The sequence below is a fragment of the Siphateles boraxobius genome, unplaced genomic scaffold (assembly GCF_051911475.1).
Source record: "Siphateles boraxobius isolate OS27281-9 unplaced genomic scaffold, OSU_SipBor_1 56, whole genome shotgun sequence".
Taxonomy (NCBI): Eukaryota; Metazoa; Chordata; class Actinopteri; order Cypriniformes; family Leuciscidae; genus Siphateles; species Siphateles boraxobius.
This window is the reverse complement of record NW_027509182.1, coordinates 2,737,767-2,751,877: the sequence shown is the minus strand read 5'-3', so window position 1 is coordinate 2,751,877 and position 14,111 is coordinate 2,737,767. Positions and strand designations below refer to the sequence as shown.

Sequence of the window (14,111 nt, the reverse complement as noted above, 5' to 3'; positions counted from 1 at the left end):
AGAATCCTATTTCCAAAATTAAGTTACCATAAGTGGATCTAGATTGCATTTGAGGACCACATGAGACCATTTATCGTTTTTCTTCTGCAAAGAGCAAGCTCTTCTACTTTATTTCTCCTTTCTCTCTCTCCTTCCTATCCTTGTGTTTTGTTGGTTAGTTCATGGATAATCAGTATCTACCTTGTCATCTACTGTATAACTTGTGCATACACTTTCTGTTTATATCAGTCATGGATCCATGTGCCTTATTGATATACAGTCAAACCAAAATTTATTCAGACACCTTGCTATCCTAACTTACATAAATTAACTATAGTGTCCTGCCCCCACTAGTAAAAAATATAAAAATTTAGATGGTGTCTGAATAATTTTTGGTTTGACTGTTAGGTGCCTGAATTAGAAAGTAGACCTGTTCTTCATCTCTGAATGTATTTTAAAAGCATTTCTGTTTAAAGTGTGTTCTACACCACTGGCTTTCACTTCATCAAAGATTCCGGTTGCCAAGGAGATAGTAAGAAAGTGAGCAAATTTCTCATGGGCTGGATTTAGTTGGTGGGCTGCAATAAGAGAATTCCAACTCTCCCACTCCCACTGGGGCATAAAACGGAGCAGAGGAAAGGAAACGTGAATACTGCAAGTCCTTTTTGAAGTGACCCTCCTTTCCAGGAAGTATTTTTTAACATGTTATTGTGTGAAGAGTTTCACAGTTTCCCTTACAACAGCAGACTATGTGCGTCTGTCACATCAAAGCCAGCTAGCTGTTTAGCATCCCTCTGGATCTGTGTTTTGTAGATTTCTGCCAGTCTGATTGGCTGGGATGTCTTCATTGGCTTGGGACTTTGTAAAATCTTTTCAGTTTTTCTTTTGAAGTCTGGAGCTCTCGAAAATGATGTATTTTTTACTGCTGCAATTGAGAATCTTTCTTGCTCAGAAGGTTTGAAATTAGTTGATGTCACCAAGTTGATACTATTGTAAGACTAACAGAACCTGTAAGATACTTTGATCTCTTGAGATATAGACAACACAAACACATACAGCCATTTATCTCCACACCCCACAGAAAGAAGTTGCGGGAAAGCTTCTTTCCTTCCTGTCCTTCCTTCATATTTGTTCCTTTTCCTTCTCTTTACACATTATTTTCTTCACTCAGTTCATGTAGAAAGATTATATCAAAATTATAATGTTCTGCAAGTGAATTAAAAGTCATGTTTGGTATCATTTAAAGTGTGACTGATACAATGGTTCCTCTGCCAAAGTTTTCATGCAAATGACCTTCTTTCCCCAAAAGATGTGAACTATCCAGGTCTGGGACCTTGATTAGCAAAATCCTACTGTAAGTTCATATTTCAGTTCCCAGTTCTCTCTCAGGATATTTTGTCATGGTCTGCACTCTGCGTATTTAAAGAAATGTTGCAAGAGGCTCAAGGTGCGATTTGTAGTCAGTTGTAGTCATTGTGACTCTCCGAAAATATGAAACGGCTTGAGGAGAGATGTGCAGTAATACATGTTTTTGTAGTCTTATTTGCAAAACTTTAATTATTTCACTTGCTTCTATGTCTTAAATTATATTTGTATATATAATATACTCCCACCTGCACACTGCTATTTACCTTTTTCTGGCTACAACTGAGTTCCCACAGGACTTCAGCGCGAGACTACAGCTAGCCGTCTAAAACACTATTTATGTGAATTTAAACAATGGCTAAGTTGCTAAACGCATCTTGTTCACATGTAAGAACCCGGTTCATGTTGGACAGACATTTTAATTGCATTTTGTGCCTGTTAAGAGGCACAAAGACACTCTTTATGTATTTGCCCTCATAACTGCCGTTTTAGCTGAGTGGGAGCTCTGGGCATTTGCGGGAACAGCTCCGTGTTGCAAGCACCAATCCGGTTCGTTTTTTTTTTCAATAGACAGTACTCACAAAGGTATAACGATCAAGATTAACTTAAAAATTGCCCGGAGTTCTCCTTTAATGTATCAAATTATGAGACTAAGTTTGATACTTGCATGTCTCGCCCATTTGAATTAAACTGTCCTGATGCAATTTGTTGAGGCTCCAGTTGATCTTTGCTGATGTTGTCTTGATGAGAAAGAACCGGTTGGAGTCAGAGGATTTTTGGTGAATGGAAAGACAAGGCCGCAGCCTGGCACAAGCTTGGGGGTCCTTAGAAAACTTCTAGTTTAGCATCATCTTCACATCAGGAGTTCTCAGGAAGGACCAAGAGAGTAAAAGAGGGAGCTAAGAGAGCGTCAAAAGAACAAAGAGGAAGAGCTGATCTTGATCAGTGATTTTTAAAGTGTGAAGATGTCACACCCTCTGGAGGTGTGTGAGCCAGTAAGAAGTTGTCCCTTTGGAAGGAGATTTTATGACCCTTTGTGTTCGAGCAAGGCGTTTGAATCTGTAATTTCATTGGGTGTTTAAGAAAAAGAATCTTCAAGATTATTATAATACCCATGCGTCACAAAGTTTGCAAAATGTAATGTAAATTAACAAATGGGGAACGAAGATTGGAGTTTATAGAGACCAAACATGCCACACATATGATTTTGGATAACCATTAGTATGCAAACTCTGAAACATTAACCCATTAAAGTTTACAAGAAAACATAGGCCAAACAACATAAAAAGGAAAATCATGAGATGGGAAAATTAGATGCATGTTTATACCTTTCTCAAGTGGTTATATATATATACATACATATATATACATATATATACATATACATATACATCTTTGTTGGGAGAGTGAGTTTGCCAGACTATTCATTAAATATAATGAATAATTTGTGTGTGTGTGATTGGTCCAGCTGCTACACTTATTTTATTCTGACTTCCTCTGAAATTATTAACTCTAGTAGATTATATTCTATCCATTGTTGCTGCAAAGCTGCGTCAGGTTAGTAACAGACGAAAGTCCAGTTTTGAGTGGAGCATAGGGGACACCAGTTCTGGCAAACTCTTGGCACTGGTTCCGGTGTACTAATGCTGCGTTCACACCGAATGCGAATTGAGCGTCAAATTCGCTTCTATCGCGTCTAGTTGGACGCTTGAACATTTTGAATCCACTTGTGCGTTCAAAGCGAATTGGACGTACATAAAAAGCGAGTGTTTGAAGCGAAATAAACGCACATTCGAGGCGAAATTCGCTTCTTGTGGGAGGGGCAAGTGCTAAGCGGTTGTCTGTTTTTAAGATGGCTGATGTTGATTGAGCATTTATCGAGAGAGTCACCGCTGTGTATTTGCTCTGGAGAGCAGAACAGCGGCGTAGGGGTCATCGTCGTCGTACATGGGTCCACCAGACCCTCCGGAAGCGTACCCAGTTTGGTGAGTTTCACCATTTGCTCCAGGAGCTGTGCCTGGATGACGGCCACTTTCAGCTGTACTTCCGCCTGTCCCGCGGACAGTTTGATGTCCTGTTGTCCCACATTGGAGCAAGGATCACCCTCCAGGAGAACACCAACTACAGGCGCTCTATCGCGGCTGCGTTTATCACGTCACTTCACCACATGACAGCAGCAAGCAGGCTTCTGATTGGTTAACGCGGCGCAAACAGACGCCAAAGTTCAGATTTTTCAACTTGTGCGTCAGACGCGGATTCGTTTCAAACGCGCCGCAGGACCTCCAGACGTGCATCAACGCGTCTTTACATTGACTTAACATGGAAATCACTCGCTCCAGACACTCAATTCGCGTTCAGTGTGAACGCAGCATAAGAATGTAAAGGCTAATATAAGGGAATTTCCATTTAGGACAACAGAATGTTGCTCGACCAACCTAAATAGGGTGAGCCTTACCTCTGTTTATTGTAATATTACTCAAGTGTACATGGGAAACCATGGCATGACCAAACCAAAGCTATTATTAGAGAAAGTAATGTTGGTCGGCTTATATCTGTAGTAGTGGTCATGACTTCTCACTAGAGATATTTGTTTTTTTTAATTCAAGTGTTTACAGATCTGTGTAAACAACATACTTTCAGAGAGAGCAAGAACGGGAGTGGCCCTCTGAATAGTCAATTAAATCTGTCCATTGACAAGACCAAACGGCTAGCGCAAGAGCCTAATCATCATTGGTATCCGAATAAACGAGTACAATAAGAGTAAAGAGTTAAATAGAATAATCAAGTGTCTAAAAAAATTATCATATAAACGGTTAATAATCATTTGGCATTTCAAACTAAATTTGAGGTTGCGAGTGTAAGATAAATTTTTACTTTAGATATTATATTAGATGTATTCTTAAAAATATAGATGTGTTAAAGAAACTGCAAGTTGCATCATCTTCTAATACAGTAGAAGAACGGGTCAAAGGGACATGTGCAGAAGAACAGCAAGTTCTGTTCTTCTCAAAAATATGGGGAACTAAAATGTGTACGTGTAAGGGGCCTCAGGCTAGGTGAAAAGATGAGCTCTTGAACAAAGATAAGCAAGGGAGGGTATGTTTTTGGGGATGTTCTTTGGTATATAAACTGTGTACAATGAGAAGACCTTTGCCCTTCTCATGTCAGACTCTCTCTGTGTGTGAACTGCCTTTCTTGCAAGAAATAAAGACTTATACTTATGATTTTCGAGATCTCCAGTTGTCTTTCAATTGTTATTTAAGGTCTGTGAAAAGAATTTCCACGAAACGATAAAATGGAATCAGATAAAAGTTTAATTGGAGTTAAACAACTTTGCCACACTGAAAAGTCAGAACGACTAAGAAACCTTCACCCGCTTATCGGAAAACATAGTTGGGCCGATTGGGCGGGCCTTACACTATTTTGTCATGTGGCAGAAATGTAGCATACTACTATTTGAAATAGATGTTGTGGAATTATGCAGGGGGCGGACGAGGAGCAGACGAAGGGTTGGTATTTGGAGGACTGGTTGGCAAGAGAGGTCAGGGAGGAACCGAAGGTGACAGAAACCAGGGATGTGATGATAGGTGTAACCAGGGCGGAGCAGAAGGTGGTAGAAGCCAATGTGATGCGATGTGATGTTAGGATGATTCCCAGATGCCCAACCTAGCATCCCATAATGCCGTTGCCGGAAGAAAGAACAATGGTGGTACAGAGTTTACCGCCACCATGGGGACGGATGATGGGGATGTTGCCGATGGGGAAGGAGCCCTGGGCACAGACGAAGGGTAGATGAAAACGTGCGATGCTGCTGACTTCGGAGGCCGCAAGGCAGCTGCCACAACGACCCCCCGAGGTGGACCTGGAGATCCGGAGCGCTGCGTCAGAAGTGGTGTGGCTGAGGACTGTCGCGAAAGCTGAGGTAGGGCGGTGCCAGACTGAGCTGCAGGGGTGGAGGGCCAGAGTGCAACGAACATCCTGCAAGTCCATGGCAGCGGCAGGCGAGGTCTGACCCAGGTGGAGCTGTGAGGTCGAAGGAGCGCGCGGCGTTGCGGGCCTGATAGTCGACAGAGGAGTCGAGGGAGGGAGGAGCAGGAGTTAGGATGACTGGCCGAGGTGGAGCCAAGGAACCCCCCAGCCTGGTCTAAGATGGCTAATGGGATGCCCCAGGTGAATTCCGATACAGTGAAGAGGTAAGGGATGAACAATGGAGTAGACAGGTTATGACGAAGACAGGGCTGGAGCTAGAGGTGGTAGTGTTGACCAACATATCAGTCTCCCAGTTCAACACACACTCACTCACAGCTGCGTGGTTGTCAGCGGGGAACTTCTTCATTCCCTCAAACTCCACTAGTATTTCCTCTGTCACGGGCTCCGTGGCCAGGTCACATGTCAGGTCCGATGTAAGGGGCTCAGGCTCTGGTGCGATGGTGGGCACACCCGGTTCTATTGGCGTTGGCAGCTCCATCGTGGCAAGACCTGCCACTCCATCTTTTGGAGGCTCCGGCTGTCACTCCGTGTCACACGGTGGTGGTGGGCTGAGCTCTGGGTCCGGTGATGAGATGGACCCGGGGTAGAACCTCTCCAGACATAGCATAATGGCATCCCTCCAACTCAGTCCTTGCATGTCTGGGAGGTCTATTAGATGTTTATATTTCCCCCCATCCAATGCAAAGATTTTATGGTTTCATCATCAAACAATGAACGAATGGCAAGGTGGCAAAATTGAAGAGTATACATAATCCATCAAATATTGGCCTCCCCTGGCCAACGCAGCAAATTCAGCTGCATAATTAATTTCGTTGTTAGTTATTCTGTCACAACTATAAAAGTCCAAAGATGAAGAAGAGTCAAAGTGTTCCGATACGAGGGTATTTAATAATTAATCAAACTCAGGCAATCCACAAGGCGAAACAGAGTGCACGCAACACAAACAAATACGAACAGCTGTGATGATTAAATGAATATCCATGGTAACAAACAAGTGGTGGGAAACGTGAACAAAGACAAGGAAACAATGACAAGGAAACTAGGTCCATGAAAAGGAAAACTAAACTGACAGTTTGTGACAATCTCACAATTCTGACTTTTTTCTCGCAGTTCCAAATTTACTATTGCCTTAATGTCTTGCAATTCAGACTTTTCAGAATCGTGAGTTTACAACACACACATCTGACATTATTAAAAAGTTTTGAGTTAACCTCTCGCAATTCAGACTGTTCAATTTAATTCAATTCAAATCAGGTTATTTGTATATACAGGTTATATATGAATATAATTATTATTATTTTTTTTTAAGAATTAAAAGCATGAGAAAAAAAGAAGTGCCAGACAGTGCCAGATTATTCCACAGTTTATTGTCGGCTACTGTGAAAGCAGTGAAACAAACAAGAGTTGACATTTCTGTGATCGTAGTGATCTGGATGGGTTATAAGAAACAGTAGATCGGAGAGATATTTAGGGGCAACATTATTAAGAGCTATATAAACAAATACATTTTGATATCAATTCAGTAACAGACTGGCAACCAGTGCAAGGAGTGTAGAATAGGTAGCTTTTGGTAACACTTTAGTTAAGGGTCCAATTCTCACTATTAACTAGTTGCTTAGTAGCGTGCATATTACTAGGATATTGGCTGTTTATTAGTACTTATAAAGCACATATTAATGCCTTATTCTGCATGACTGTCACATCCGCCAGCTGGAGTGACCATAATCTCCACCAGAGGGCACTCCTCCTGTCATTGTGAACTTTAATTCTCATAACCCATTGCCTGGACTCATTATGTTGTGACTAGGTTCAGCTCTGAATCATTAGCTTGTTAACCCCTGTCTATTTAAGCCCTGTTTTTTCACTCTTTCTTTGCAAAGTCTTGTTTAGTGTCACTGCAATTCTGAGCACTTGCTCTTGTCTCCTGTGTTATGTTTCTGACCTTCTGCCCGGTTTCCTAGATTTCTCTGTTTGCCTGTATCTTGGACTCTGTTATTTTTTGGATTGACTTCCTTGTGGTTTTGACCCTTGTCTGTCATATGGATTATGACTCTGGATTGCCCCAATAAAAGCTGCTTCTGGATCCTCAAACCTGTGTGTCAGAGCAGTTTGTGACACTGACCATATTCTATATCCCTTAATCCTACCCAATACCTAAACTTAACAACTACCTTACTGACTATTAATAAGGGGCCATTAGGAGTTTATTGAGGCAAAAGTTGTAGTTAATAGTTCTAGTTAATAATGAGAAGTTGACCCTAATCTAAAGTGTGACCAGACTTTTTTCTCAGAATTTCTAACAACATTTTGACTTTTTTCGACGACGCAATTATTACTTTATATCGCAATTTTGTGTTAACATCTTGCAATTCAGAGATATAAAAAACTCAGAATTGTGAGATGTAATCTCAGAATGCAGAGAATAAAAGTCAGAATTGGAGATGTAAACTCAAAATTGCAACATATAAAACTCTGAATTGCGAAATCTCATTTCCATGGCGGACACAGGCTTCTATAGTATTCTGAGCAGTATTCAGTAAGTAATTTTTTTTTAATTCTGAAAGCAGCCATTATACAGTATTTGCTATTCCATTTGATGCCTCAAAGGGATAGTTCACCATAAGATGGAAGTGGTGCCATCATTTACTCACAATCATGTCGTTCCAAACGATGCCCATGTGCCTATTTCCTGTTACACAAAATAAGTAATGTTCCATGGAAGAAAGAAAGTCATATGAGCTTTGAACCACTTGATGGTGAATAAATGTTGACAGATTGTCATTTTGGGGTTATGTGCCATTTTAAGAGTCAACTATAAGCCGGTTCTAGGTTAATTCCCCTGAAAAGTGTAAACACTGTAGCACAAACAAAACATTACATTATTTTTAAGTATTCCGACTGTGAGATTCACACAGAAATTGAATAATCACATTGGGTGAAACGAGTTACGGCTAATTCACATTGCAACGACAGATGTCGACCAGCGCAGACAATCACCAGATTACAGTATGTCACTTCTCACACATTTCGTGACCTAACAAATGCAGATTGAACATCTTTAGTTGGCGAAAACAAACGCTGACCAACGCTAACAGAAGGATCTGACAAAGCCACGTGAACGTATCTGTTGCTGTTGTTCGACATCTGTTGAAGTGTAATTTAGCCTTTACAGTAACTTAAGTTTGGAATTTTTGCAGTTCCATTTGGAGCCACTAGTGGCACTGAAATGACACACTTCACCTTTAACTGTGTGGACCTACATAACGAGGCTACTTTCTAAAATAATCTTCATGGCGTGGGGACACAGATGGCAGCAGTGGCGAGCTACAGACCTGCTCTTGTCAGATAAGAGGAGGAAGAGAAGGAGAGAGAAGATGTACTGTATGTGTGTCAGCTCCACTGAGTTTTGAACAGGATGGTAGTATTCCCCTCGGACCCCACTAAAAGATAACACTCCTTCATGTCACCATCATAATTGGTGTTGGGAAGCTGGCACACTGTACTGCTCGTCCTCTGAGGAATCATTCTGCGGCTCTATTGCAAACAAACCATTTGGAATGTTTTTACACTGGGGACTGTGGTTACTCTGCCTTTATATGGGCAGTCGTGCATACTAGTTTGACAGTTAAGAGAAGTTTTTTGTCAGTGTAAGGCTTGATTTTCCCTTGTGAATGAAATATGGGAGACCACTTAAACCTGAGTATCCATGTTTAGAGACTACAGATATGGCGTGAGTCTATAATGGGTCTTTTACAAACTTTAGCTTAGCATTGCTTAATTGCAAACCAAAGTAAACATGTCCAAATAAAAACAAACAAATATTCTCTAAAAAACTGTGGATGTAATACTAGCCACAACAATGCATTGTGAATTGTTGCCAGGGTGTTACTATGCCCTTGCTAGGATGCTCTAAGTAGCTAATAGAGTGCAGCAGTCCCTGTCCACCTTTTCAGCAGCCTTGTTTTAGTATTTTTCCAAAATGGATTTTTAAAAAGTCTTTGTGAAAGATTTATAAGCTATTAACTGAACCAATCAGCTATGAGGTGAATCAAAACATTACAAACTTTGATTTAAAATAAGTATTTGAAAATCTGACAAAAAGGCAAAGGTAAGACTGTATTTAACGGCTTTAATGAGGAAAATAACTACAATCCCATGAAGCACTGAAAATGACAATCAAAACAAAACAATGGATTAAAACTATTGATTTAAAGATGTGGATTATGTATATAATTCAGTTGTAAGCAGCTATTCGTTATTCAGCTCAAGTCAGTTAAATGTTGATTCAATTCCGATCAATGACAAGATGTGTCGATTTTGCAAAGTTCATAAATTATAAAACAAATTCAGTTCAGCAATAAAGCAGTTTTACAAAAGTCATAGTCTCATCATCATCCAGCTCAATTAAGTCTCATCCAATAATGTCAGTGCAGTCAAATTGATAATATTACAGAATATTAAATGTTTTGTAAACTCAGAGGAAACCAAAGGCGACACTGGCAAGGAACCAAAACTCCATCAGGTAACAGTAGTGGTGGAAAAAAACACACTTTTTGTGTGATTTGCATGTTTCGATTCTTTAACTGATGGAGATTTTTTGAGAGTCATGAGTAATGTAGATTTTCATCTGGAATTCTACTGTTAAACATTATTATTTAAAAATAAGTTGAAATAATCTGGGCTGATATACTAGTATAACTACATTGTAGCTCACTGTAGGTCTGTCTTTAATGATTTTTAATTTCCTAAAGAGAAAATGAATGGAACTTTTACTTCTGGAACCTAACTGTTGCACTTTATTGCACATTCTTTGAACAGATGGTTCTATATAGAACTTTAAAGGGTTCTGTCAGCCACTTCATATATAGAACCTTTTAGGGGTTCCATCATCGGATCATTTTATACATTTTGTTTTAATTAATTTAGCTTTAATTCATTTTTTATTTTGATTAATATATGAATGAATCAGCTAGTAAACATGCTTCATCAATAGAACAGTTTGAAATTACTCATTAAACATGAAAGCATTATGCAATCATTTAACACATTTCTCCTTTTTTTTGGCAAAACTAAAGCGTTTTTTTTAAATTAAGTCAATAGCCCTAGGGTTCTATATGGAACCTTTTCTTCTAAGAGAATTTATCTTCTATTTTTCTACATAGCTATACAGTTGCTCTCATGTTCTATAGTATGTAGTTACAAGGAGATTGCTTACTGGTCACATCAAAATTGCTTTGACGGAGCAATAGTACTGTAAATTCTTGCCTTAGAATAATGAGCTAGCTAATAAATATGTTTGTTGATGATGTTGTTGTAGTTGTTACTGATATAAATACCTTTAATAACCTATTCAGGTTGTGAATCTCTGTCACGTTCATCAGTTCCCTCGGTAGCACATGATAGATAGTGACCACGTGTTGTTTCTCTGTAACCAGGCAGACTTATGGCCCATGCTACTCTGTTTAATGAGTTTCCGTGGTAACACTCACCAAGGCACTGGCAAGTGCGTCTGGCTGATTATAAACACAGATCTGTTGAAAGCGATGGACATTGGTCTAATTAGTAGTATTTGCTAAGACAAGTGTCACTTTTAGAATTACTCATTCTGAGGAATAGGGATTTGAACAAAGTCCTAACACTAAGTATTTAACTTTGGTTAGAGGCTATATGTAAGAATTCTCATGTATTAATCGCTTTTTGTATTGCCTATGTGTGAACAGCTTGTAACGAAACAATATACCAATATATATTTAACAGTCACTGTAAGGCGTCATGCACAATTTCAACTTTAAAAGCACTATGTAGTTGTAATCATAAACACAGTCTGTTTTCATAAAGGCACTCAAGAGCTCCGTACCAGTGTTCCTCCCTAACAAAACTCATCTAGCACAGTTTTGTAATTAGTAGAATATAAAATGGGTAAAATATTTCCATACAAGCTTTCCAGTAAATTACAATGCATGTTAAACCTTTGCACAGGAAAAAATAAATAAAAATCAGCCTACGGCAACAGTTTAAAAGTAGCCCAAATCCCCACAATCTTGGCGGGATTAAGTTAAGTTCAACAAATTGTTGACATGAAGTCAACTAAAAAGTATTAGTTGGAACAAGATTTTACAGTGATTGATTTTAAATAGTGATCATTTTAAGATTTTCAAACTTTAATCTTAACCCTGAAATGAAAAGTATTCACAAATTATTAAATTATTCATGTTGTCATAAATTCAAGAGGGCAGATATAGAATTAAGGATAAGGGTTGAAAAACCTTGGAGGTATAAGAAGGTATAAGAATGGCTTCTTTGATGATGGTTGACTGTATAGTCTTTCAAAAACAAACACACCTACAGTATTTTCTGTTTTGCTTGAGTTCTCGTCCCTGGCTGTGTCCGAAATCTTATTTTGAATATGTAATTACTTCACGACCGCTAAAAAAAGTATGTTCTAGTATAAATGTATGAATTTAATCTGTAAGTACTACATTTCGCCATGTTGTGATTATCATGTGACCTACCAGCGTTCCGTCACTTCACTGCAATTCACAAATCCTCTCCCATGGCCTGTGATAGTAAAGTGTCCGTCGTATGCACACTTCAGAATCGGACTCGCCGCAGACTCGGATCGGCGCGGTATACATGGTCTTAAAGTAGGACATCCGGGTACTTTTTGCCTACTCTTTTATGAGTACTGTGAATTTAAACACTTCTTTTGTCACTTACTGTTTTTCATCTATTATATACGTAGTAGGCAAGTATGTGATTTCGGATGTAGACCGTGTGTTTTGGTTTTACCTAGTTTTCTTTATTATCAGTTTTCACACCACTTGTTTGTTACTATGGTTCCTGATTGGTCCTCACCTGTTCGTTGTTCTGTTGATTGCCATCCCTGTGTATTTAAGCCCTCAGTTTCTTCAGTCCTTTGTCTTGTGTTGATATTGCTATTGTTAAGCTAGTCTGTTACTCTGTTCATTAAAAACGCCTTTTTGATTATATATACACAGCGAGTTTGACACTGGTGTCTCCAAATAAAAAACATTAAATGTTCGAGGAATATCAATACAGTGCTTCCTTGCACACAGTGTAAAACTTTAATGGCCTCCAAGCAGAGGAAAGCTCTCTTGATGCACTAAATTATGTCAGTTATGAAACGCTTTTAATCAGTACAGCTTGGTCTTTACTTTAAATTTGCACATTATCAGGCCCATATTAATCTGTTTACCAACCGCAGAGGAGATTCCCATATGAATTTGAAAACTATAAATCTTATTACTCAAATAATGGGTAAGGTAATGCACGTTAATTATTGTCACATGTGTCTGTACACCACAGATTAATGAGAGAAAGCCCCCTGTATCTACATGTGTGTTTGCAGTACCTGCATGAGAATGGTGTAGTGCACAGAGACCTGAAACCTGAGAACCTGCTGTACGCCACATCAGCGCCAGATGCTCCGCTCAAAATAGGTAAGGCTCTCCATTCGCTTGATAGGGGGAACTGCAGTTTGGCTAAACATCTCTTGTTGGTGAATCAGCTTGCAAACATGCAACATTATCCTGTTGTGCATTAGAGGAACATTCACTGTAAGATTTAAAGGAAGAATAATCACTGAAATTATGTCATATTATTTTGTAATAATTTCCTCATTTATAGGTCATGTTAAGGATTTGAACTCATAAGCCGAAGTATTAAAGGACAAGTTCGGTATTTTACACTCAAAGCCCTGTTTAAGATTGGATTAAGATTAGAACGGTTAAGATTGAAATTTGGACAAATGCTGCTGTCCCGAGAATTTCGGTTTCTGTGTTAGCACCCCCACCCCACCTACACAATGGTTTCATAGGGGCAGTGGAACAATCATTCATAAAGCGCATTAAACTTTAGTTTACAAAGGCGTGAAACTGGGGTGTTCACTGATATGCTCACACAAAAATCGCTGCAAAAGATGCTTTCCAACAGGTTTTATCGTAGTTTTTGTCCAACTCCATTGACTTGTATTGGATGTTCTGTGAGGTACGGTATTACTCCGCTGCCGGACACGGAAATGGGGTTGTTTGTATTCTTTCTGTAGTCTTCCAGGCGCGGTATCGTAGGCTACGCTATCCAAACATTGGCAAAGGTGCATTATCGCCACCAACTGGGCTGGAGTGTCTATTATTCAATCTCTCAACGGAGGAATGTCCGGTTGTGAGGCGTTTGGAAAAATAGGTCCACAGTTTTACAACCAGGGGTAAAGTGGGCCGGAACGGTCCGGAACTGCGTTCCGGCACCTCAGGTAAATTATTAAATAAATAGATTCATTAATCTCAACGAATCTCGCTGGTCCCGAGATGGACCGACTGGCCGACCAACCTCCCTTCCTCCCCGCTGAACGCGAGTGATTATAAATGCATGAAATGAACTCACGGTGGTTGAGCGCGGTAAAGTTAGTTTAATGCTTGATATTTCGTCGGACATTGTTTTCCCTTGCCACTGTTCTATAGGGTCGGTAGTCTTACAAAGATATCAATAGCAGGATTAGTTTTAATATTATGTAACCATTATCGACATTAAATATTCGTTCAAAATCACCGTGCATTAATGCTGCATATTTATACCTGAGAATGCTTTGACGCGTTTCCACAACGCATGCCTAAGGGAACGTCTGCCAATCCCACTAACTGCGTTAAACGTAGCCTTTAATTTATATTCTTTAAAATTACTTTTCAAATTCCAAAGCTTGTAGAAGGTTCCTATTGCAAATGCTGATCTGGTAGCCTTGAGTAAATTAACTTATCTAAGAA

At 39.5% G+C, this 14,111-nt stretch overlaps 1 protein-coding gene across 1 annotated transcript in view; it reads left to right on the top strand.

Annotated features, from left to right (window-relative positions):
* Positions 1-14,111, top strand: part of camk4 (calcium/calmodulin-dependent protein kinase IV) — a 67,106-nt gene that overhangs the window by 34,419 nt on the left and 18,576 nt on the right. The window contains exon 7 of the mRNA XM_077206389.1: positions 12,704-12,794. Within this exon, the coding sequence (XP_077062504.1) occupies positions 12,704-12,794 (91 nt within the window). The remainder of the gene's footprint in view (positions 1-12,703; positions 12,795-14,111) is intronic.